At 36.3% G+C, this 24246-nt stretch overlaps 1 protein-coding gene across 2 annotated transcripts in view; it reads right to left on the bottom strand.

Moving 5' to 3' along the window:
• ASCC3 (activating signal cointegrator 1 complex subunit 3) overlaps positions 1-24246 on the bottom strand; it is a 280986-nt gene that overhangs the window by 133591 nt on the left and 123149 nt on the right. For both annotated transcript variants that reach the window (XM_086631271.1, XM_086631272.1), the window contains exon 14: positions 2917-3051. In XM_086631271.1, the coding sequence (XP_086487397.1) occupies positions 2917-3051 (135 nt within the window). The remainder of the gene's footprint in view (positions 1-2916; positions 3052-24246) is intronic.

Below are 24246 nucleotides of genomic sequence, written 5' to 3'. Positions count from 1 at the left end.
ATAGCCTAGCAGGGCAAATTCTGGCAACCAACAGTTCAATCCCTCATGGAAAAGGGTTACTGAGAACAGACAGTTGATTGAATGCTTTACTTTGGCAGGTGGCATATGATCTAAAGATGATAAGACAACTACTTTAAGGAATAGACAATGAGTTTATTAAAAAAAATACCCTAATTTCAAATGTGCTTTCCATAATTAAAAAATAAATTAAAGGAGAATCTCTCCTTACTAGTATCACAAATCTGATATCAGTTAATGTACGGGACAATGACATCTTAAGGAAAAAGAGCAGCCAACACTGGTATGTGCATCATATTATTCTACGTTTAAAGACTTCGTGTCGCAATGTCCACTCATTACATTTAAAAATAAAATAAAATACTGAAATAAAAGATTCAGGCATTTCCAATGGAGAATAATTCTATCCTTCATACAATGTCTACACTTGTGGTGACAGTTTTTAAATGTTTCAGGGAATTCCCAGTGAAATTTATTTAGCATCAAAATAACCACTCAATTCAGTGAGAACTACAGTCTCTGGCTGTATTACAGTAAGTGAAATGGTTCTTCACAGTATCACGCATGCTTCTTCAATTACATTTTATAACATACAAGTCCCTAAACCTTTGGGGCAAAGAAGCCTTTTTGCTATTGTAATAATGCAGAAAGTAGTCAAAAGGATCAAAGATTCCCATGAAATAGAAGAGAAGAATTCATTTGCTTTTAACTACAGCGAAGGTCTGTTTGCTTTATGACAAAAGTTAGACAAATGTATCTTTTAAAGCAAAGTCAGCTTTTCTACAATCTTTCGCACAGATCAACATTTGGAACTACAATCCAAACAATTAAAAATTCAATTTAGAACAGATGCTGAGATTCACAACAAGTGTATGTGCGCTGGGATGAGGATTGTAGGGGACAAAGGAAAGAGCAGAGAATTAGCTGCATCTCAGTGTGATGCATAAATACCATCAGAAAAAGATATTTCAGATATGTAGTCAATCAACTATAGGCCGTCTTATATAACACTCCCTTAATTTGTACTGTAAATGCAACCGTAAATTCTATCCAAGCACAAGTAGCAATAACCTGAATTCCAAATAGGTTTAGAACTTTCTGACATTCTGGTGGTTCCCATCAACATATGAACACATATTCTAATTCATTTAATCCCAGAATGAAGAGAAGAACTAAACATACCACAGTAGTTTTCACCAAAATACAGAGTGAGTTGGACAAATACTTCTTTGACAGATATCTCACATAATATGCACTGTGGAAATGAGCATATCATTTTTCCTAACTTGTTTAGCAATAATTTTGAGTCTCTAAATAAGCACTGGTACTTTCAATAGCTTAAAATATTTTTTTTCTATTAGTATTAAAAAACTAATATTATTTTTAATAAACTAAGAGTTTCAGATTTTGCTCTAAGAAATCAAATGAAAGTCCAGCGTTAATTACCAGTGTTACAGTAGAAACATGGGATCTCCATGTTCGGGTTTGATATTATTTTTATAACGCAGTAGATACTAATATCCACTAGAAATACAGGGTCTTTTTAATATGCTATTTTATAAAATATAAGGACATCAATTTATAACTTAGCACACTTAAAAATATTTATTATAGCTCTCAGAAGCATCTCAACAGAACATATTTGATCCTGATTTAAAAAAAAACCTCTGTAAAATAGAATTTTATCTACATTTCAGAAATTTGAATTTACCAACTGTAACAACTGTGCTCTATTCATATTTAGTAAGTCTAAATGAATCCCTTCACATTCTCCTCAGAGGTGTAAAATAAGGTAACATATTTTTTACATCTAAAGACAGACACAGAATCTACAAACCTCACAGAATTCCTAATTCACAGAGACCCAAAATATTTAAGAGTTTATCAACACATTTGCCAATGAGAGAAGGTATCTAACACATATATTAAACTTTCTACAATGAATAAGTATCTCCTCTATGTTCTGCTATTTAGTTGGAGAGAGAGAGAAAGAACATTATTTTTCCATGAATATTAACAAGACACTGCTAACTCTAATCTTTAGACCTCAATGAATACCACCAAACCTAAATGTCACATATACCACTGAATTAAGAATTGTTTTGGAAATATTCTCTCAGCAGGAATACTGGCATATTGCTTGAATAGATGAAAAGAAGTTGTTGCAGATCAAGTTACTTCTGTATGTTATATATTAGAAAAAAAAAAGTAAGATCGCGTAACCCAATTCATACAAAGAACTATTAGAACACGTAAAAACGTACAGGGTTTCAGCTGGCAAGTATTTGTCCACTGTTCAAAATACTAGTAATTTATGATCCATACAAGTATTTTTAAACAAGACCAGATTAAGGGGGCTAAACCCTTGCGAGATTCAAATGGCTTTCCCGCTTCTGAATCTCAAATAGATTACTTTTGATTGCCCACCATTAGTTGATTCATGAGGAAAGTCGGATGGTTTTGGAAAGGTGGTAAATTTACAGCCTAGATCAGCATAATACTTGAAGACAGTTTTCGGTCTTAAAAGAGTGGACAGGAACAGATGCTTAGGGAAAGAGTGCAAAAAGCAGGAGATATGTAGTCTCCCAAATTGCGGCGGCTGGTGGTTTAGGGACTTCCTGAGCTGCGGACACATGAAGACTACTGTGAAGTAGTACAAGTTGCATAAAACACAACCTATTATCAGCTTTTGTTTAAAAATCTAGAAGTAACAGCACTTTTCTCTTCCTTCATCATTACTCTTTCTTCTATTCAATTCAGCAACTCCCACGTCCCATTCAGAGCAAAATATATCTTCCCAGAAGCTCAAAAATGCTTCATCTATTCCCATCGTGGACTGTTTTGTGAAAACATCAATTCTAGGATAGTAAAGACTACCAATGTAAATTATTCACTTACCTGCTTTTCAGCTTGTCCATAATCCGATCCTTGGGGTGACAGAAAGTGACAAATATGACCATTGTTTTTTGCTTTTTCTCGAAGACCCATTGCAGTTCGTACTGTGGCATTTCTGGCATGAACAAACACCATCACCTTAAGATAGAAAGAAACAGGGCTGATGATAAATAACAAAAGTCTTAATTAAGTAGTGAAAAAACTTTAGTTACAAAATATTCCCTGTAGGAATGAAAGAAAAATAATACGTGATATACTGATGAAAACTAATGTTGTTTTAGGAAAATTAAAGGGTGATCCTGCCTATATTATATTTAATATTTTCAAAGAGCTTTTGAGAAAGGTTCTCTTTTTTAATTCTTTAGTCTTTAAGAGATAGGGAACAATTGTTGGCAATAAATAGTTCATCTTCACAAAGCAGCGAGATTATGATTGATGTAAAGAGTTATGTTATTTGACACATCCTAAGTGATCCAGAAAGCAAATATTGAAGTGGTAAGTTTCCCCATGGTATGACTTGACTATGTGAGACAGCTGAAACAAAAACTGAGTATAAAGAACCTCAGGAGGATATTGCAGGCCCAAAACACTGGACAATCAAACAGAAGAATGAAATTAAGCACTAACAAATGCAAAACACATTCAGGGATACAAATTTTAAACTAACAGATGTGATTATCGGTTCTACACCACATAATATCACTCAGTAAGATACCTTAGAAACACTGCGGACATTTCCCTGAAAACATGAACTAAGAGTTGAGTGGTAATCAAAAGTCATTTGTACCCGTGTCTGCAGTAGGCTTTTGAAATACAATTGGGTATCATTCAGCCAACACCACTGTCACTTGATTATGCTTATTACCATGTCGTGGGTTAGGTCAAATCCCACACACAGCCGGTCACTCCCCCTCCCCCACCCCCAGGAATGAGGGAGAGAATTAAAGGATAAACAGGAAACCCATGGGTTGAGATAAGAACAATTTAATACAGATGATTTAATACACAGTGTGGATGCTCACCACCCTCTCATATGCGAAGCCCGTCTTGTCCCGAAGCTGCAATCCCGGACGAACGCGAGGTCCCGAAATAGGGGGAGAAAGGGGGAGAGAGATAGTACTCCGAGAGTGGGAGTACTGGGAGAGAGAGGAAAAAGAAAGAAAAACAGCAGAGCAACAGCGCAGCAAGCGCAAAAGAGCAAAAGCGGCGAAAGAGCCAAAGCACAAAAGCCCTTCTTCCTGGCTGACCCTCACTTTTATACTGGGCATGACGCTGCATGATATGGAATACTAGTTGGCCAGTTTGGCCCTCAATCTTAAGTTCCACCACAAATCACAAGGGGAATCGTGTCCCCCTTGTCCCAACTATGTTCCCCCCTTATCCCGCCGTGCTTCTGCACTCCGGCACACTGAAAAGTCCTTGGAGTTTCACGTCCAACCACAAACATCAGCTTGCTATCAGCATTCTTCTCAGAGTGAGCCTCTGAGTAAAACCAAAACACGGAGCTCTTCTAGCTGTTACAAAGAAGAGCTAACCCAGTCCCAGCTAAAACTGGGACATACCATCATGTATGGCATCTGAACCAACAGACAGCAATGAGATATTAATATTTATTCCGTTAGATATGTATATGAAGCAATTTAAACTGATATTAAATTAAGATTCGCTGCAAGGCACATTTAAGATTGATCATGGCAGTAGGCCCTCCAGTCAGCATAGAAATGGAAAAGTAATTAAATACCACTTAATTCCAGTGTCATAACAGTTCTGAGTGTCCGTTAACCACATACTGCTGGGAAAGGTACATTATGGAAAACACTCTATATTGTCCCCCTAAGCACTTTGTATTGCCCACGGTTTGCTTCCATTGACCCCACATACTTTGTCAGACAACTCTTCAGTTTCATCAAGTATGACAATTCCTTTGTTCTAAAAACTCACAGATGGAAAAGTCTAGTGTCTGGCTCTTTAGTAAATGGAAAGCGCTGTTTTGCAAGTCCATCTAATTTTAATTAAAAATGTAACTACGGAGTTACAGTTCTCTTTTAAAGTAGATTCAGTTGAATTTTAAGATTGGTATGGCAAATTCCAGAGAATCGTGGGTTTAATCTCGGCCTTTTGGCCAAACTTGCAAACTTTTTGTATCAACTTGCAGGGTATAACTGAATTACTTTAAATGAAACACTGTTAAGAAAGTAGCTGTATTTAGAGTATAATTAAACAACTTATTGCCTCTGTTCTTAATTTGGAAATTCATAATTTAATTATAAATGTATAATGTACATACACTTTTATACAAAAGTAGATACAACAGTTATGAATTTATACAGATTATAAACTTATAATTAAAACCAAGCAAATCAATTCAGGTGGCAATAGAGAGAAGAGCTAAAAAGATAAACTATATGTGTGCAAGTATTTGCTTCCTCTTTACTTGTTTTGGCTTATTTGATACATCTTTCCATCATCAGTAATATGACTCCTACTATTATCAGCTTTCATCTGAGTAGAAATATTCTCAGATACATGTCACAGTTAGCAACATATCAATTTTCTCTAACTTTAAAACAGCGTAGTGGCAAAATCTTTTAAAAATTTCTTCAAAAAGTAAGAGACCCACAACATAAAAAAAGTACAGTGTATGTCCCTTCATTAATTGTGCAAGGATTACTTGTCTATTTACCTTTTTGTAACTTTTCTTTACAGAAAGCCTCAGTAAAAATATATAACTACTCAAAACAGGAATTTCCTTTTATTAACAGATCCACTATATCTTCTTCATTGAATTCTCACTTATAAACCCCTTTACAAACTATAAAAAAGGATTTTATAGTTTACTAATTTGTTTCCTTTTTAAATGGAGTCATAGTAACTTTTGATTCTTTGCCAAATAGATTAAAAATTCATCTTGTGAAGACAGCTTATCAAAAAGTTAAGAAACTGAGGAAATACAGTATTGGGCATTAAGGTGAAACAGGAATGGTCTTTTTATCCAGGTAATTTTTAAACTCCTGAATCAGGAAGTGTAAAAACATTTGACTTGTTGATTCAAAAAAAAAAAAAAAAAAAAAAAAAAAAAAAAAAAGCGCCACATAAGGCACTGCGGTTTTATGATTTAACTACAAAACAAGTATGTTGACTGGTTGAGAATGGTGTTTACACAGTGCTAATATTAATTAAGTTCAAACATATTAGACTAATATATTTCTGCATGCTTTGACATAATATTGATAAATATCTTACTGGTTCTCCCGACCTTTTTAAAATTCCTAATCAGAGACCAAACGAAGTGTGGTTTGATTGGATTTTTTTGAGATGGTGGGAGTTATATGGCTAGATGGAAAAAGCTAAAAGAGCAGCTGCAAGCAGGAATGCTTTTAAAGTTTGAAAGGAATAATAAAAACAGTCAAATAGCAAGCAAATCTGCACACAAGTGTATCTATATCCAATCCATCTCTTAATTAACCAAGGTATAATTCTTTATGGCTTGTTTAAACAAGATACAGAGAAAGAATCACATTAGGAGGTAACTTCAAAATAAACAAGTGAAATCAGAAAAAGTAGGTGTAACACACTGGCGGCCTACACCTATTTAAAAAAAAAAAAGGGGTAAAAACCCAGTACTTGGAAATGACAACATGTAAAACCGTTAAGTCACTACAGTTACACGAAGCAGAGCACAGACACGGAAAAGATGACACGGAAAAGATAGTCACGGAAAAGATGATAGTAGAAAACAGGCCCTTAACTGAAGAAACTTCCTTTCAATTAATATAAAAATGAACAGCAACTGCGATGTTTGTATAGAGCCCGCTCCTGAAACTCTAAGTGTGAGGAAAACCTCTCTTAGTTCCAGTCATAATGTCCTGGTTTTAGCTGGGACAGAGTTAGCTCTTCTTTTTAGCAGCTAGAAGAGCTCCGTGTTTTGGTTTTACTCAGAGGCTCGCTCTGAGAAGAAAGTTGATAGCAAGCTGATGTTTGTGGCTGGCACTGAGGTCTCAAGGACTTTTCAGCTTGCTGTGTTCTTGCCAGTGTGCAGGAGCACAAAGGATAGGGGAGAGCATGGCCGGGACAAGGGGTCCACGACTCTCCTTATGATTTGTACTTGGACTTAAGACTGAGGGCCAAACTGGCCAACTAGTATTCCATATCATGCAGCGTCATGCCCAGTATAAAGGTGAGGGACAGCCGGACAGAAGGGCTTTTGTGCTTTGGCTCTTTCGCCGCTTTTGCTCTTTTGCCTTTTTTTCCTCTCTCTCCCAGTACTCCCACTCTCGGAGTACTCCCTCTCTCTCTCTGCCCCTCTCTATTTCGGGACCTCGCGTTCGTCCGGGATTGCAGCTGCGGGACGAGACGGGCTGCAGATAAGAGGAAGTGGTGAGCATCTACACTGTGTATTAAATCATCTGTATTAAATTGTTCTTATCTCAACCCATGGGTATCCCATTTATACTTTAATTCTCTCCATCATCCGTGGGGCTGGGGGAGGGTGAGTGAACGACTGCGGGGGGGCTGGTTTGGTTGCTGGAGGGGCCTAACCCACGACACATAATCAGGTAGAGCCTTTAGGAATTGACACTCTGAAGTTAACTGTCACAATGATGTCCTGGTCCTACTAAGACAACGATAAGCAACAGCAAAAAGACAAGGAAATACTATTTTGAACACTTAGAAGAAAATTTGTTGCTATTTTCAGGTTTCTTCCCTGCCCTTAATCCTATCTCGCCTTGAAAGCAGATGTGATACCATCTCTTTCTTGGAATGAAACAGTATTAAAGTAGTAGACTGGTGAATGAAGCAGTAAAATTCATTCATTCAACCTAATTTTTACTAGTCATATAGAAAATATTAGAAACTCAACGTAATATGAACTTCTGTAGGAAAATAAAATCTAATAGCTTATACTTTGCTACAGAATATTATACAAACATATAAATGTAAGTATATTGTATAACTGAATCTTGGTCACCGAACATTTCTAAAATGACTACATAGCATTACTTTTGCAATACTTTCCTTTAATTAGCATACTTTAAAACACATTCCTCAATAATCAGTTTGTCTCAGCAGAAAAGAATCTGAACTCTTTTTCAGAGTCTGACGCCTTGATTTTATTTGAAGTGATGACAGACTTTAGGATTAATCTAAAAAATGACAGAAAATATTATGGAGCACTACGGAAGATTTACCAATGTAATAGTCGTACAGAATTGAGAACATCTGCAGTCATCTACTTGAGATGCTAGATAAGATACATATGAGCTCAAGAAATGTAGACATTAAAAGCACAGCTAATAAAGGGCTACTAGAAAAGACCAATATGCCTTAAGAAATAAGACCATAAAATAAATTAAATTTAGATTTCCTAGAAAAATGGAATTCTTGGCAGAAATAAAATTATACAGTCTAGGGTACTGGGCAGGGCATTGAAGCAAAAAGAAGCAGAGAACTACTGTGCAATGCTCATAGTTAAAAGCTCACAAGAATATTACAACTGTTACAGCAGGATCACTGATACAATATTCAAAAGCCATGAAAATACTAATCGAAATGTTTATGAGAAACATTTTTTCATGCTGCCAAGAATGTCAACAGTGCTGGAAAAAGAGTTGGAGCCTTTTACCTCAAAACAACTAAAATGTTCCTTTCTCATATCTGCCTGCCATAGTATACGTTCAGAAACATATACTTTAGGAACTTGATACTAGAAGGAACTCAGATTAGATGATTCAGAACTGCAAGACAGATGGATTGGGACCTCATCGCACTTTATGCTCCAAGATTCCTTTATCTTTTACATTAACTATTATACTCAATAAATTTCAATAAATAATATTGAAAATTTCTTTCTGATACCCAGTACTATATATAAAAATAAACTGTAGCCATAAAAAGCAACAACATTCTTGACACCATTTACCCAGTGAACTGAGGGGTTACTATTTAAAGAGTGTGTGTTTTTGCTTTCAGTTAGCAGAGGACTGCTACAGGCTTGATAAAACATCAGTTATGATTTCTAAAGCTTCTGTCTACATGCAGCTGAAACTGAATAGGACAAGTGCAACTCCATGCTGGGTTTTCCACAAGAATTTAAAAACAAGCAGCTTGTTTCTCTGTCAGAGGACTGGAAGGTGTTTCAAGTGCATCATCAGGAATAGTCGCTAGGCAGGAGAAATAAAAAATAAACACCTGGAATTGCCAAAACCAACTTGAAGGAGCTGGCTGGGCTACCACGCAAAATATGTAAAAAATAAGACAGTGCTAAATTGGGAAGCCAGTCTTTAACAAACAGACTTTGTATTTAATCTTACTTGTTACATCAAAACATTACCTGCCACATTTTGCATGTGAAACAGAATAATAAATAAATTATTTTGGCCAAAAAGGCCAATGGGATACTGGCGTGTATCAAGAATAGTGTGACCAGCAGGAGCAGGGAAGTGATCCTGCCCCTGTACTCGGCACTGGTGAGGCCGCACCTGGAATATTGTGTCCAGTTTTGGGCCCCTCGCTTTAAGAGAGATATTGAGCTCCTGGAGCGAGTCCAAAGAAGGGCGACTAAACTGGTCAAGGGGCTGGAAAATAAAACTTATGAGGAGCGGCTGAGGGAGTTGGGGCTGTTTAGCCTGGAGAAGAGGAGGCTGAGGGGAGACCTGATTACGGCCTATAAATACTTGAGAAAAGATGGTGGGGAGTTAGGGGAGGGGCTCTTTACATTAGTGATGGGTGATAGAACAAGAGGAAATGGGCATAAGCTTAGTCAGGGGAGATTCAGGTTGGATGTTAGGAAGTATTTCTTCTCTGAAAGGGTTGTCAGCCACTGGAATAGGCTGCCCAGGGAGGTGGTTGAGTCCCCATCCCTGGATGTGTTTAAGAATAGGGTGGATGAGCTACTTGAGGATATGGTTTAATGGGGATTAAGGATGGTTGAACTCGATGATCTCTAAGGTCTTTTCCAACCTAGAAATCTATGAAATCTATGAAATCTATGAAATCAATTATTATCAATTAATAAATCAACATCTAGTTTTTACTTTCTTTTATGTAATGTACTCTGATCAAACCCTGCTCTCAAGAATTACCAATTCTTCATTGCTGTGAAGTTAATCATTACAAGAAGTCAGGATTACATAACACCGAGAAAAATACATTGTTTCCTCATATTCCCTTTTTTCAAGTGAAACTAAGGTTAAGTGTATTCACTGAGTGTGAAACTAAAGATGTGGGATATACTGCTTACTCTACATGACTTGATAAACTCAAAGCAGAGCTCCTATTAACTCAGTATTAATTCACCAAATACTCTTAATCATCAGATCAATGCTTCCTATATCATAATTCTCAAAATTTAGAAGTCCTGATTAGTAGGTACTTCTGAAGACTTTTACTGCAGCAGCTTCAGCTTCTGTAATATCAGCCATAATCTGTGAGAGGCAGGGACAAAATCTAAGTTTTAGTGAAGTGTTTCTTTGTCCTGCATAACAGACCATTTCTTATTTTTCTATCACTCTCTATTGTATCCATCACATGGTTTTAATCTTCTGCAATGAAGATGTGTACCGACACAGAACTATTTCTTTAACGTATTAAATCTCTTGCACTAAATGAACTAAAAGAAAGAAAAAAACCCCACAAAACCCCTCAAAATATTTCCTAGTCGAAGAACACATTTGATATTCTCTTAACATTTTTTATATAGCTTCTTCTTCCAGAATCATTGAATGAAAATGTCTGACATCATAGCAATGATTCATTCAGAATGATGTAAGACCTTATTATGCAAACAATAACTAAGAAACAAGCATTTTATAACTGTTCTCTACCCAGAAGCCTTTCTACAGTTCTTGCAGAAAGATACCTAATTTTCAGATGTGTAGCATGTTCTGTTTACGAAATTTACCTCCCACTGTCTTTTAACTAATAATGCATACTTGAATTCATTGACTTTCATGTATTTCATGATCACATATCAACACCTGAGCATATTTTTAAATTTAAAATGATTGCACAAATTGCTGACAATAAAAAGAACATCTCAGAGAGGCAGAGGGACAAGTCCGATTAAAAAATATAGACCATTTTATTAGCTGATTAGAAGTGCCCAATCTTAAGGTTAATAGTTATTTGTAATCTCTGTACATCACCAAATATGTTTGTGAAGAAACAGCCCTAGCTAAAAATTGACATAAAATACCTTTTTGAATGGTTTTCTCCTAAGGAAGCTGGCAAAGTATTTACCAAATACATTGTGAGACAAGAATGTAGTCTTAAGAGGGTTAATTTAGCCTGTCCTAACTGTGTCAGAGAATATGATATTTCAGTGGCAAAATCTCTGAGCAGTAAATTATGCAAATAAGTTAGGAAAAGTAATTTAGAACAGAGAGAAGCGGTTCCACAGCTGCAAGCTGTGTAATTAGATCTGCACTTTGCAGTTCAAAGCTAACTGCTGTATGTAGCCATAGTGCTGAAAGTGTCTGTTGCTGCTCTCCTGAAACCAAAGCTTTTAAATAATACAAAACATACAATGAAGGAGAAAGCAAATGTTTCTAGCTGGGTTACCTCCCCAGAATTTTCTTAAAGTATGAAATAGATCAAAGGTTTTCACTGAAGACTTCGTTTAAAATTCACAATAGGAAGTGCTTGAATTCCCCAAGAGTTGCATATTCCAGGTTGCAATCTTACTGAATCTTACCAAAGCACTGAAAAGTGTGCTATTATTCAAAATACCTAAGAGAATCAGTACTTTTCTGTTATCAGAGACACGTAACTAGACGTTAGTAGGACTTATACTTTCACTTGGAGAAAGAAAAAACACACCACATATACGCACAACAAAACAGTCTAAAAACATTCATATCACTCGTGAAAATTTATAATCAGGTACTTGAAATCCCTTGAAACACCTTTCTTCTGCCTGGGACAGAATAGCTGCTTGTGCTAACTTTTGCTACTGGAAAATATGTATTTCAAACTAACATTCTCTACGATAACTCCAAAATGGTGCCTTCATCTTTTTGAGGAAGCCCACTGACTCTTTCAGGTATCTTTCCATCTTGTTATTAGACTGCTGGTCACTCAAATGCTTGAGTTCAGCATCTCCGTTTTACTTAACACCTCTCCTTGAGGACAGCAGGTCTAGGTTTTGCCACCCACTTTGCATCACATCTTTCAAGGAAATTAAGATGAAAGAATGAATTTATTTAATGCAATGTTGATATTAACTCTGTAGTTTAGAGACAAGTATACATATTTTATTTCAGCTTCAAGACATTGTTTGGCTTCACCCTGCTAAATCATTATAATGTATTCTTTTATGCTGTAGCCTGTTCTTGACCTGGGTATTACTTCTACTGAAAATGATCAAGCGATCAATGTATCCAACCGTCTTCTCCCTTCAGGTCAGCATCAAAACTCCTCCAAGTATTTTACAAAACTCAATTCCTAACAAGGTTTCAAATCTTCTCTCCAAGGAGCGCTGACTGCACCTAGTTAAGTTAAAAATGTCATCCTTTGCACCTCATTAAACAGAACCATCTCCCAGACTAAGTACAACTCAGTAATGTCTAGCCTCATTCTAAGGAATAATAAAATTGTTTCTCTCTCGTATTATGATTTCTCCCCAACTTCCAAGACACAGTTCAAAATTTCAGTGCCTAACATTTACAGAATGAAAAGTATATTCCATGCAAAATATAAATGAAAACAACATATGCAGCTCACTAATAGCTCTTGATCAAAAACACTCATTGCAAAATCAGAATGTCTTGATTACCAGATGTAAACGATAGCATGACAGTGTATAAAAGTGATTTTCCCTTCCTCTCAATAATACCACAATAACTTATGAAGATCACTATCCAGAACTACTAACTAAAAGAACTGCAATGAAGTATATGAAATAAGAATTTTAATAAAGTGACCTATACTAAAGCTTAAAAAGTTTAATGTAGAAATCTTTATTTTAGCAGATTTTGTATTTTGACATTAAAGTCTTTTCACATATTAAACAACACCATGGGAACAGAAAAGCTGAACAGGCTGTGTCACTTAACAAGGAAACAGAAGAATTTGAATATATTTTCTAATTACTTTAATTCATTTTAGTACCTCTTGTATTTAAAACAAATATTGATATAATCTGCATGTGTATTAAGATCTTCTTTTACACTACAGAAAATTCAAGGATTACTAACTTGTCTACAAACTACTTCTAATGAGATATTATATCCTGTCTTTTTGTATAGAAAATTCTTCACAAATTAAAAGCAGACTGCAAGAATTTTTCTTCAAGCTTGAGGGGTCAAAAATGCAAAAAAATATTCAGGGATATTAAAGAGTCACCATTAAAACATATGTACATTCAAAAGAAACATTCAGTAAACTCTGCTGAAGAACAATATTTTAACAGAAAATATTAACTAATAACAAAAATAAAGAAATCCATAATGCTGCATTGGCTAATCAGTACTGTAATGTGATATACTTTGAACTCTTGATAGATCACCGTTAATTGCTGTCTCTGTTAAGTTAATTCTATTTAAAATAGCTACTTATCTAATTATATTTCTATTTAGATACACCAGCTTTTAAGGGTATTAACTGTTATTTAGTTAACAGATATTTTTACTATTGTAATGTGCACTTGCTCGTTTATCTCATTTATTTTTTTTACAGACATCTGTCCTATAATTTTAATTTTTGTATTTCTTTTAATGTGGAAAAGTATTTTTTACTTAAGAAGTGCCCACTCTAATGAATATTGTACCATACAGTTCCATTTAATTTTTGTTACTGCACATTAAATTCTACGTATAAAGCTATGGTAAGGACATTATATGAGAAGTACTTTCTTAATTCTCTTCCTACCTGTCCTTCCTTCATTGAGCCTTTTGTGTCCTAAATCTATCCATAAAAAAGGCTCGACTACCATACACATTTTGAAATACTACCATCTTTCTTCTTCTTAATTTTCATTTCTCTTCATTTCCTCCTTGATGCATCTCCTGCTCCGTCTTGTTCCAATCTTTATTCCTGTAACTTTATTCTACTTCTCAATATAAACTTAGTTCCTCCTGATTTTATTTTCTTCCTTTTTCCTTGTCTTTCTGCTATCTTTGCTGCATCGTCTCTAGTAAAAGATCTTGCCACTTAACCACAGACTTTTGAACACAGAACTTGTGGAACTACCACCATTTAAAAAAAATTTTTGTAGGTGTCATAAGTATGTAGCATTTTTGTTGCAAAAGACATAAATTTGGAATAGTCCCAAATAGTTCCAACAATATATATATATCTATATATAAAACCATATCCTTTTCTTGTTTCTATATAATTTCTAGGCATTCTGAAAACTATCTCACTGATTTCCAAGTGGCAGGAAATGATTTGAAAGGAGCACAGAATCATTCATGAAAGGTAGATTCCACCACAAAAAATGGCCCTACTACTGTTAGTTATTAAAATGACTTTTTAGGATTATATCTAACAAGACATTTTAGCATGGTGTGACCAAGGAATTTAACTAGAAGTTGATAAATTTTCTTCCTCATCTTCTGACTTTTTTTTCCCTTTATTTTAACATTATAACCTCAACTGAGCTCCTGGTAGTCAAGTTCTTGTCCTTTCTGAAGATAAGGATGAAATATGCCGTCTTTCAATTCTTAGGAACCACCCCTGATAACTGTGGTCTTTCAAGGACTTTCTTAAGTGGCTCTGCAATGACATTGGCCAGCTACTTCAGCATGTGTGTTGTCTCCAGTCAGGTTGCATAGATTTATGTAAGGGTAAGAGTAAGGATAAGTCTTTGCTCCAATCTTTCCCGTTTGTTTCAGGAACTTTGGGATTCCTGTAGGGAAATTTTACCAGCAAAGACCAAGGTGGAGAGGACATTGAGTAGCTCAATCTTCTGCATGTCATTTGTCACTAGGTTTCCTGCTCCATTCAGCAAAAAGCCATCATTTTCCCTTGTTGATGTCTTGCTGCTGGTGTACTTGTGGAAGCCATTCTTGCTGCCCTTTACACTTCTTGCCAGATTCATGTCCAGATGGGGTTGGGCTTTCCTAATCCTACTTCTGCATGCTTAGATAGTGCCTTCATATTCCTCCGGGGTCTCCTCTCCCTGCTTTACCCTCCTATATGCTTCTTTTTCACGTTTGAGTTTTTTCAGGAGTTTCTTTCTCATCCATGGTGGCCTTAGGCCACCATTGCACATCAGGATGGACTGTTCTTGAACTTGACAGATGCGATCCCTGAAAATCAACCAGCTCTCCTGGACTACCCGTTACAGCATATCCCTGAAAAGGCTCAAGTGCTCTCCTGAAGCCCAGGGCTGTGGTCTAGCTTTTTGCCTTGTTCAGAATCCTGAACTTCACCATCTCATGGTCACTGCAGCCAAGGCTTCTCCCAGCATTCACATCCCCAATCTGTCTTTCCCTTTTTGTAAGTTCAAGATCCAGCACAGCATCAACCCTCATCAGCTCCTCAATCAACTGTGCTAGGAAGCTGTCATCGATGCACTCCAGAAAATTCCTGGATTACTTTTGCCCTGCTGTATTGTTCCTCCAGCACATATTGGGGTAGTAAAGTTCCCCAAGAAGACCATGGAAAGTGAACGCGAGGTCTTCTTCAGACAACTAGAAGAAGCCTCATCTACTTTATTCCTGATCAGTGGGTCTGTAGCAATGTTGCTTATGTCTATCTGCTGGCTAATTCTCCTCCTATGCTCTAGGCTGGTTCATCATTCATTCCTAGGCAGAGCTCCAGGTATCCCTGCTATGCTTTCACATACAAGCAAGTTTCTTGCTGTCCTGGCCTGACCTTGCTCAAGAGCCTGTTTCCACCCATTGCAGCATTCAGTCATGTGAGCTATCGCACCACATCTCTGATCTCAATATGATCTTAGCTCAGGAACTGGATGCAGATCCCTAATTTCTCCTTTTTGTTCCATGCTGCACATAGCAGTGCGCAGGCATTTCAGAGAGGCAACCTGTTATGCTCATGTAAAACATGACATTGCATCTTATAGAATCATAGAATGGTTAGGGTTGGAAGGGACCTTAAAGATCATCTAGTTCCAACTCCCCTGCCATGGGCAGAGAAATCCTCCACTACACCAGGTTGCCCAAAGCCTCACCTAAACTGGCCTTGAACACTTCCAGGGATGGGGCAGCCACAACTTCTCTGGGCAACCTGTTCCAGTGCCTCACCACCCTCAATGTAAAAAATGTCTTCCTTGTATCTAATCTAAATCTGCCCTCTTTCAGTTTAAATCCATTGTCCCTTGTCCTATCACTACATGCCCTTGTAAAAAGTCCCTCTCCAGCTTTCCTCTAGGCCCCCTTTAGGTACTGGAAAGCTGCTATAAGATCACCCCGGAGCCTTCTCTTCTCCAGGCTGAACAGCCCCAACTCTCTCAGCCTGTCTTCATAGCAGAGGTAATGATCCAGCCCAGAGAAGATGATCCAGCCCTCAGATCATCTTCGTGGCCCTCCTCTGGACTCGCTCCAGTAGCTCCATGTCCTTCTTATGTTGGGGACTCCAGAGCTGAACACAGTATTCTAGGTGGGGTCTCACAAGAGCAGAGTAGAGGGGCAGAATCACTTCCCTTGACCTGCTGGCCACACTTCTTTTGATACAGCCCAGGATACGATTTGCTTTCTGGGCTGCAAGCGCACATTGCCGGCTCATGTTGAGTTTCTCATCCACCAGCACTCCCAAATCCTTTTCCTCAGGGCTGCTCTTGATCCATTCTCCGCCCAGCCTGTACTTGTGCTTGGGATTGCCCCGACCCATGTGCAGGACCTTGCACTTGGCCTTGCTGAACTTCATGAGGTTCTCACAGGCCCACCTCTCAAGCCTGTCAAGGTCCCTCTGGATGGCATCCCTTCCCTCCAGCGTGTCCACAACACCACACAACTTGGTGTCATCTGCAAACTTGCTGAGGGTGCACTCGATCCCACTGTCAATGTCTCCAACAAAGATGTTAAATAGCACTGGTCCCAGTACCAACCCCAAGGAACACCACTCGTCACAGGCCTCCACGTGGACATTGAACTGTTGACCACAACTCTTTGAGTGCCACCATCCAGCCAATTCCTTATCCACCGAGTGGTCCATCCATCAAAACCACGTCTTTCTAGTTTAGAGACAAGGATGTCGTGTGGGACAGTATCAAATGCTTTGGATAAGTCCAGGTAGATGATGTTAGTTGCTCTTCCCCTATCCATCAATGCTGTAACCTCATCATAGAAGGCCACCAAATTAGTCAGGCAGGATTTGCCCTTAGTGAAGCCATGTTGGCTATTACCAATCACCTCCTTATTTTCTATGTGCCTTAGCATAGTTGCCAGGAGGATCTGCTCCATGATCTTGCCAGGCACAGAGGTGAGACTGACTGGCCTGTAGTTCCCTGGGTGTTCTTTTTTCCCCTTTTTAAAGATGGGGGCTATGTTTCCCCTTTCCAGTCATTGGAAATTTCATAGTCTTCTGCCACTATGTAAAAATGAAAGATAGTCCTGTATCTTTATAGGTTCGGTGTCATTTCCATTCAAAGCTACGGATAACACAGTTCCGGACCCATAAGTCTGACATTAAGCCTCTAGCGTTAAAATAGGAGAGACTGATGATATCAAACCTTTACACTGAAGGACAGTCAGTGTGTATGCAGCAGCATTAACAGGAGGATGTTTCTGAGTAAAAATTACTTGCCCATATGAAACTTCATGACCCTTCCTTTATACCTATACAAGTTATACACATTTTCCACTAATGTATGCTGATTGGTTTGTCTGATTTAATTTACATTAGGAGGTTCTAAATTATTAATTACTTTAAAAATGTCAAGCACTTGCATTTAAGATCTTGTTTTATTATATTTTGAATTATATTAGATAGCCTATAAAACAAATGCTCAGTTAAGGAATCAATGCTTAAACATGGATTCTGAACACTAAAGGAAATCTGTTTCAGAACAGTATAATGGGATCTATGCTATCTTCGATTTGTAGAATTAGTCAAATATATGACAAAATGCAGAGGAAAAATGAACAGAGTGAAAATTAAAGTAGAGGGCAAATTATTCAGAAAGAAAAAAGCAATACCAACTTCTACAGGTATTAGAAATTATTCTGAATTTTAATTGACAGGATAGAAATAGAAATAGCAATATCTATTCTTGTATAGAAAATTAAGGAAGAATAGCTAGTCTATTACTATGCAAATATATGTCATTAGGCAGTTAACAACATTTTTGCAGATGCCAATGGACTTGAACGACAGTTATTATTGAAAATTATAAGCAGCTTTTCACTGCATCTTTTTTTTTTAGAAAAACAAGATCATGCAACAATTTGTTTTGAGCCTTTCCCTCTATCCTGTTCTGACATAACTATTTTCAGTTTGTATAATAAAATGTTTCCACATTATCATAAATTTTATTTTTGACATATATCACTCCAGAGTAAGAGTTGTCATGTCTACCGTTATCTCTTATGTTTCCACAACTATTTATACTTATATATATACCATCCATAATATGGAAAAATACCCAGGAACCAGTATTCATAAGCAGATTCTCTTCAGCTTTAATGAAGGAAAGAAACATAGAGGACACTGGAGAAATCTTCATATTTATTTCTATTCTTTTTACCCAAGTAAAAAGATTAAGAAAATTGCCATGTCAACCTCTCTATCTTCTGGTTTTATAAGATTCAGTAACATAAATAAAACTACTAAACAATTAAAGACCAGAACAGCCAGGTTTTCTACCTTATTTCTTATCAGTACTGACTTAAAAACATAGACCTTTATCCAGAAGCTTTTTTGCTCCTAATCAACAGGTTTTCTACATCATTAAAGTGAAGAATCAACTTCAAGTATTAGCAATGTTTTTAATACGAAACTTAGTTACAAAGAATTTAAATTATGCAATATTTTGCAAACAATAGTAAACTGTGCTAAGACAATTACAATGTCCCTCGTAAGCATGTACCTTATATACCCAGCACTTCTCAAGATATCCTCTCCTAAATCAGAATATTATGAATACCTCACAATTAAATACATGACAATATACAAATATAACATATTCTGGAGTCATCTCTTCAGTAACCACAAACAAAACTATCAACATCAGAGCACTACATATGTGAGAAATCTCATACTCTGGAAAGTGAATAGAGGTATAAAGTCAAAGGAATTTCCTGATGCATCTTGGTGTCTTAATAAAGAATATTTATTTCCCATCTTCATGGATTCCTCAAAATAACTTATTTTCTATATCATCCTATATTACTGTATTTTTCAAATTAAAACCCACTAATGACACTACTACTGGATTCTCTGGTAACATCTGTTAAAAAGTCTGTGATAGGCACAGGGTCTCGGTGGACAGTAGTTATCTTGTTATATTTTGAATAATTTACAGAAGTTTTGACAATAATCAAATTTACTAGTTGATACTACCTATTATGTTAAACTAAGCACACAGATCAATTTCTTTCAAGGCTACAGAGCAAGAGTTTTGAAAAGCTTTCAATCACTGACAATCTTCAATATGTCTTCTGGAGTATTATTTATCCTTGCCATTAAATTCTTACTGAAGAACAATATGAAGCTGACAGGGATCCACAGACAACTTCCCACAATCTTCTAGACAACTAATGGTCTGCAGTCCCATGTGTAAAAAAAAGCTTTTAAGACAGAGCTTGTAAAGCTCATCACATTAGGATGCAAGACTAGTCAAGCCACCTCTACCACACTTGTAAGCCACATCTGTAGCTTAACACTTAGGTCACCCACGTAAGGCCAACTGGTTCAAGATGTAACTGCTTATTATTTCATTTAAATGTAATTTTAGGGTATGAGAAGTTACTTATTTGGAATGAAATTTGATTTTTTGTTTTAATGATTCACTGTACGTTCATAATATCGGAAGAATAATCATTCTAAATAGCAGCACTTGCTACCTTAAACAGTTGTATTATCAATACTGACATCATTGGGCAGCTGTGGAGGACTTACAGACATAAACTGAACACCTTGTGAACTCATAATTAATGGAATGGTATTAAATTGGTGCTTCCGGCCCACATAAATTCATTGTGAACACCTGAGTACCCATATACAGACAAGCTACTATATAAATACAAACATATATGCAAAAATTAGCATAAGGCATAGAAATATAGCATATAGACACTTAGAATGCTACCCAATTGAAGAATAATGAGTTGTAATATACATAACTGGTTAGGGAATCCATTTCCAGTAATTTCCTCAGCTGTTCACATAGGCAGCTGACAAGGTATTAAATGTTTGAAGTCAAATAGATTTGACCAGAAATATAGAGGAAAATAGTACATACACCCATTTGACAGTAACATGAAACATCTGGTATATAATATTTTTTTGAAGCGTAACTTCTACACAGCACATCAATATAGTATTTTTAATTAAAGTAAGACACAAAATTACATTCATCCAGACATAAGATTATATTAACAATTATATCCTTAAAATTGCAAAAGGCAGTTATTGTGGAAATGAAGTGCATAAATAAATTATGAAGATGCAGAACATAAAAATAGTGTACCATCACTGAATTAGTTTGCTTGTGATTTTGTTAAAGAAATCATACATACAAATGGGCCCTAATTGTGCAAAAACTGCAAAGAAATTCTACATAAATCTATCCAAAGTATTCAAGTCTTCACTTAATCAGCTGACACAGAAATAACATCCAAAATGATGAGCCATAATTCAGCTATCCTGCTGGACCACTTTACCTTCTGTATTTGTGTATTTTTATATACCTACATACATGTGTGCATATACAAAGATAGAAGCAATACATACACATATATATGCAAATAAGCTACTCCAGGTGCTGAAGTACAAGCAATCTGTACAGACAGAGTTACAAAAACTCAAGACTAAAAGAAACTCTTTAGGCAATAAGATGGAAGTCTAGGAAAAAAAAATCTAGATACAGAATATATTTTAACAAAACTAGTATCTTTTCAGAGTTATTTGTCCAAAGCGTGCTATAAACACTATTTCACCCAGGAAAAATACTAGGGCAAGCTTAATTCTCAAGGTACTAACTTCCAGAGAGACCTCTAAAGAAAATACTGTTTTATGAAATCTTATCACACGACACAGCTATAAAAGCATTGTCAACAGTTGCATTAACTAAGCTTATTAAACTTTTATCTTCACACGGCTTCTGTAACCAAATAACTGCTGGAAAACTGATAATAAAGAAATTTAATCCATCATTTTTACAGATGAAATTAATACCTGTCAAATTCACTTCTGACAATTTAATATAATAGATTTAAAATAACTATTCAGTGTTTCTTTTTCGGTTTAAGATAGCATTGTAAGAGAAACAAGATGACACTTCTTAGTACTGCAAAGTTCAAATAAATTAATGCAAACAGAGAACAATTACAGACGAAGTGAATGCTTTATGTGCAATACATAGCACAGAACCAGTTTTGAATATATAAATTCAAGTGTAATCTGTTTCTGATCTGTGACATCAAAAATCTTGATTTGGAAGAGTAAAATATTAAAAATCTGTGCAAGGTGATACTTATAAACATTTCTCAGATTTAAAAAAAATATAGCATCTCAATATTACTTCTAATGAACTAAATGCATAACAGTGGTACAGAACATTTTAATTAAGTACATAAATTTTAATTAATAAAGCAAGCTTGGTCTCCGGAAAACTGCATACTAAGCACCCAATGCATACACTAATTAAAAATTTAACAAGTATATATGGCTGTATTCTGTGCATTAAAAAAATTTTCCAAATTTCATTTTAAAAGATAAAAGGTAAAGCTTGTCATAAGTGTATCAGATGCAGCTGAGACAACACTGTAAAAGCAAAATGGTGAGACAGAAGCAGCCAGCTAAACCTAAGAAATCAGTTCAAATCAGGAGAGGAAAAGCTCAGAAATTAAAAAGGTACTTGAAAAGCACTTTTCCTCAGATGGTTGTTAAGAAAACTGAACTGAAATAAGCATAAAACAGGCAGTCTGAAATCATGACTTTCAGCACATCATCAAGAATGGATGGTTTGTTTAAGACTGTTTATTTTTTTAAGTAGCTTTTCTCTACATTTTTAGCCTCAGTAGTAATATTTCCAGCATGTTAATTCTAAAAAGTTTGCCATATCTCCACACTGGTTTACAGTTCCTGAAGTCTGCTCCACTCAAGTTAACCAGAGTTGTTGCTAAATACGAAGGAATACTACTACTGCATTTGTTTTGGATGTTGTGGTGAGGCTTTTAACAGCTATTTACTGTTTCAAAAATCCAACAGACAACCTGGCAACTCTGGCCATCAGAAAAGCTCTTCCTTGCACACTGAAACCAGTTCCTGTAAAGCCATGATGACTCCTCAGCATTTAAGTACTGACACCTTGAGCCTCAATGCCTGCACAGGCAGCAAGGGCAATGAGAACCACAGAAAGATTTTGGAACTTCCACTGAAGAGTCAGTTTTTGCCATGAACTGAAAATACCAAACTCAGTGAGAAAATGAACTTTCAAAGAGTTTCACTGAGTATCAGAGCTAGTGGAAGAAAAGTTAAAACAGACAATATATCATCTCATAGTTACATGGAAAACCAGAGACTTTCATTGTCTTAAAACGGAAAAGAGGTTTCAGCAGACAGGATAATGCCAAAGGCACTCCAAGTTGAAAACTGTAATGAAAAGAACAAATTGGCAAACGAGCAAAGTGCATTGGGTAAGGAAACTTAGATATCCGTGGCTGAAGACAAGCACAAGAACAGAGTATCAAAGGTCAGAAAAAAACCCAGAGAAGAAAGTAAGGTGCAGAGAGTAAATATGGGAGACCTACTGAAACAATACCAAGGGCAAAGAGAACACAGGATTTCTTTTGAAAGTTTAAGTAATATCAAAAAAAATGATCTATGAGAAAAAGAAAATGAAAAGGTTGCAGAAACAGAAGAGATGAGCAGTCTGGGGAATGTGGCAAAACCAAGAGAGTTTTATGAGCGCAGTTTGAGTAAGTACTTCCTCTGAAAGCTTTCAAAGAACTTCAGAAACTCTAATTCATAATGCAAGAAATAAACAAGATGCCAAGAAATCTCATGCAATTTAAAGTTTTGACTTTTTTTTTGATGAAGAATGGTCAGACCACCAAAAAAAAAAAAAAAGAAAAGATAGCAGTAAGGTTCTGACAAATTCATAACAGCGAAAGTATTTAAGAGGTGATGGGGACAATGAGAGAAACGTATGATCATCTCTCGGTAACCAAGGTAATGGGATAAAACAGCAAAAGGTCAGCAACAGCAGGAGATATAATGGACATGAACCTATATAACAGCGGCAATGGTCAGAATTAACTCAAAAAGAGTTAATGCCCTAGGATACTAGCTTAAGCAACTGAACCTTGACAAAGGGCAACAGCTCCACATTTTTTAGATAAGGGGATTTAATGTAAAGTTAAAATTTACATATGATATGTTTCAGAAGAAATAAGAAACCCTTAAAAATACTGTTGTTTCTCAAAATTCCGAAAAATGTTATTTCTCAAAGCATAACATGTCAAGACTGTTTTCCCCCTCATACACTGTGAAGATACAGCCTATGATACATATTGTCCTAAACTAGCTACTAATGCAATGTTTCAGTTTATTATAGAAGTTATGTTGATACATATGTTCTTTGCTGGTCTCACAAGGTTCTCTACAGGCTGCCTCAGAAAGGAGTTACCAGCTCCCTGGAACTTGTTGCCATTATTGGTGGCTGCCTGACAAGAGACAGATGTAATCACTCTGAGGTAATGATAATTTTCAATGACTGAGCTTTGCCCAGTCGTCAAGAGAACAATATCCCAGAAGATAAATGCTGGCAAAAATACCCTACCTGCAACTGAGTGTGGAGTCATATTCTCTGATGAACAGTGTGTAATTTCAGTTGTTTCATTTTTTAATTTGCTTAAAGAATCTCTGGTTTATTAAGAGGTAGAAATAAAACTCCAAAAGTGTAAATCAGTCCCAGGGATCTAACATCTTTTCGGATAATATCAGAACATAGCAAATTCAAAGTACGACATGAAAACAAATATTCACTAGCTAATATCGAGCACAGAAGGGTGGTCCTAGGAAAGTAGACTTAATAGCACTAGAAGTTCTCACTTAAAGCAGTTTTAAGAGGATCTGACAGAGAAACCTTCTAATGAAGATCTAAATTGTTAGTAATCCTACAACAAGAGCACACTGACTTAAATGTACCTGGAAACCTTTGGGACATTTTCTGATCTTACTTCTTCAGTCACGATAAAGTTTCTGTAA

This window comes from Tauraco erythrolophus, chromosome 2 (genome assembly GCF_009769465.1).
Source record: "Tauraco erythrolophus isolate bTauEry1 chromosome 2, bTauEry1.pri, whole genome shotgun sequence".
NCBI classification, from domain to species: Eukaryota; Metazoa; Chordata; class Aves; order Musophagiformes; family Musophagidae; genus Tauraco; species Tauraco erythrolophus.
Note: the sequence above shows the minus strand (reverse complement) of the source record. Positions and strands in the feature narration are given on the sequence as shown.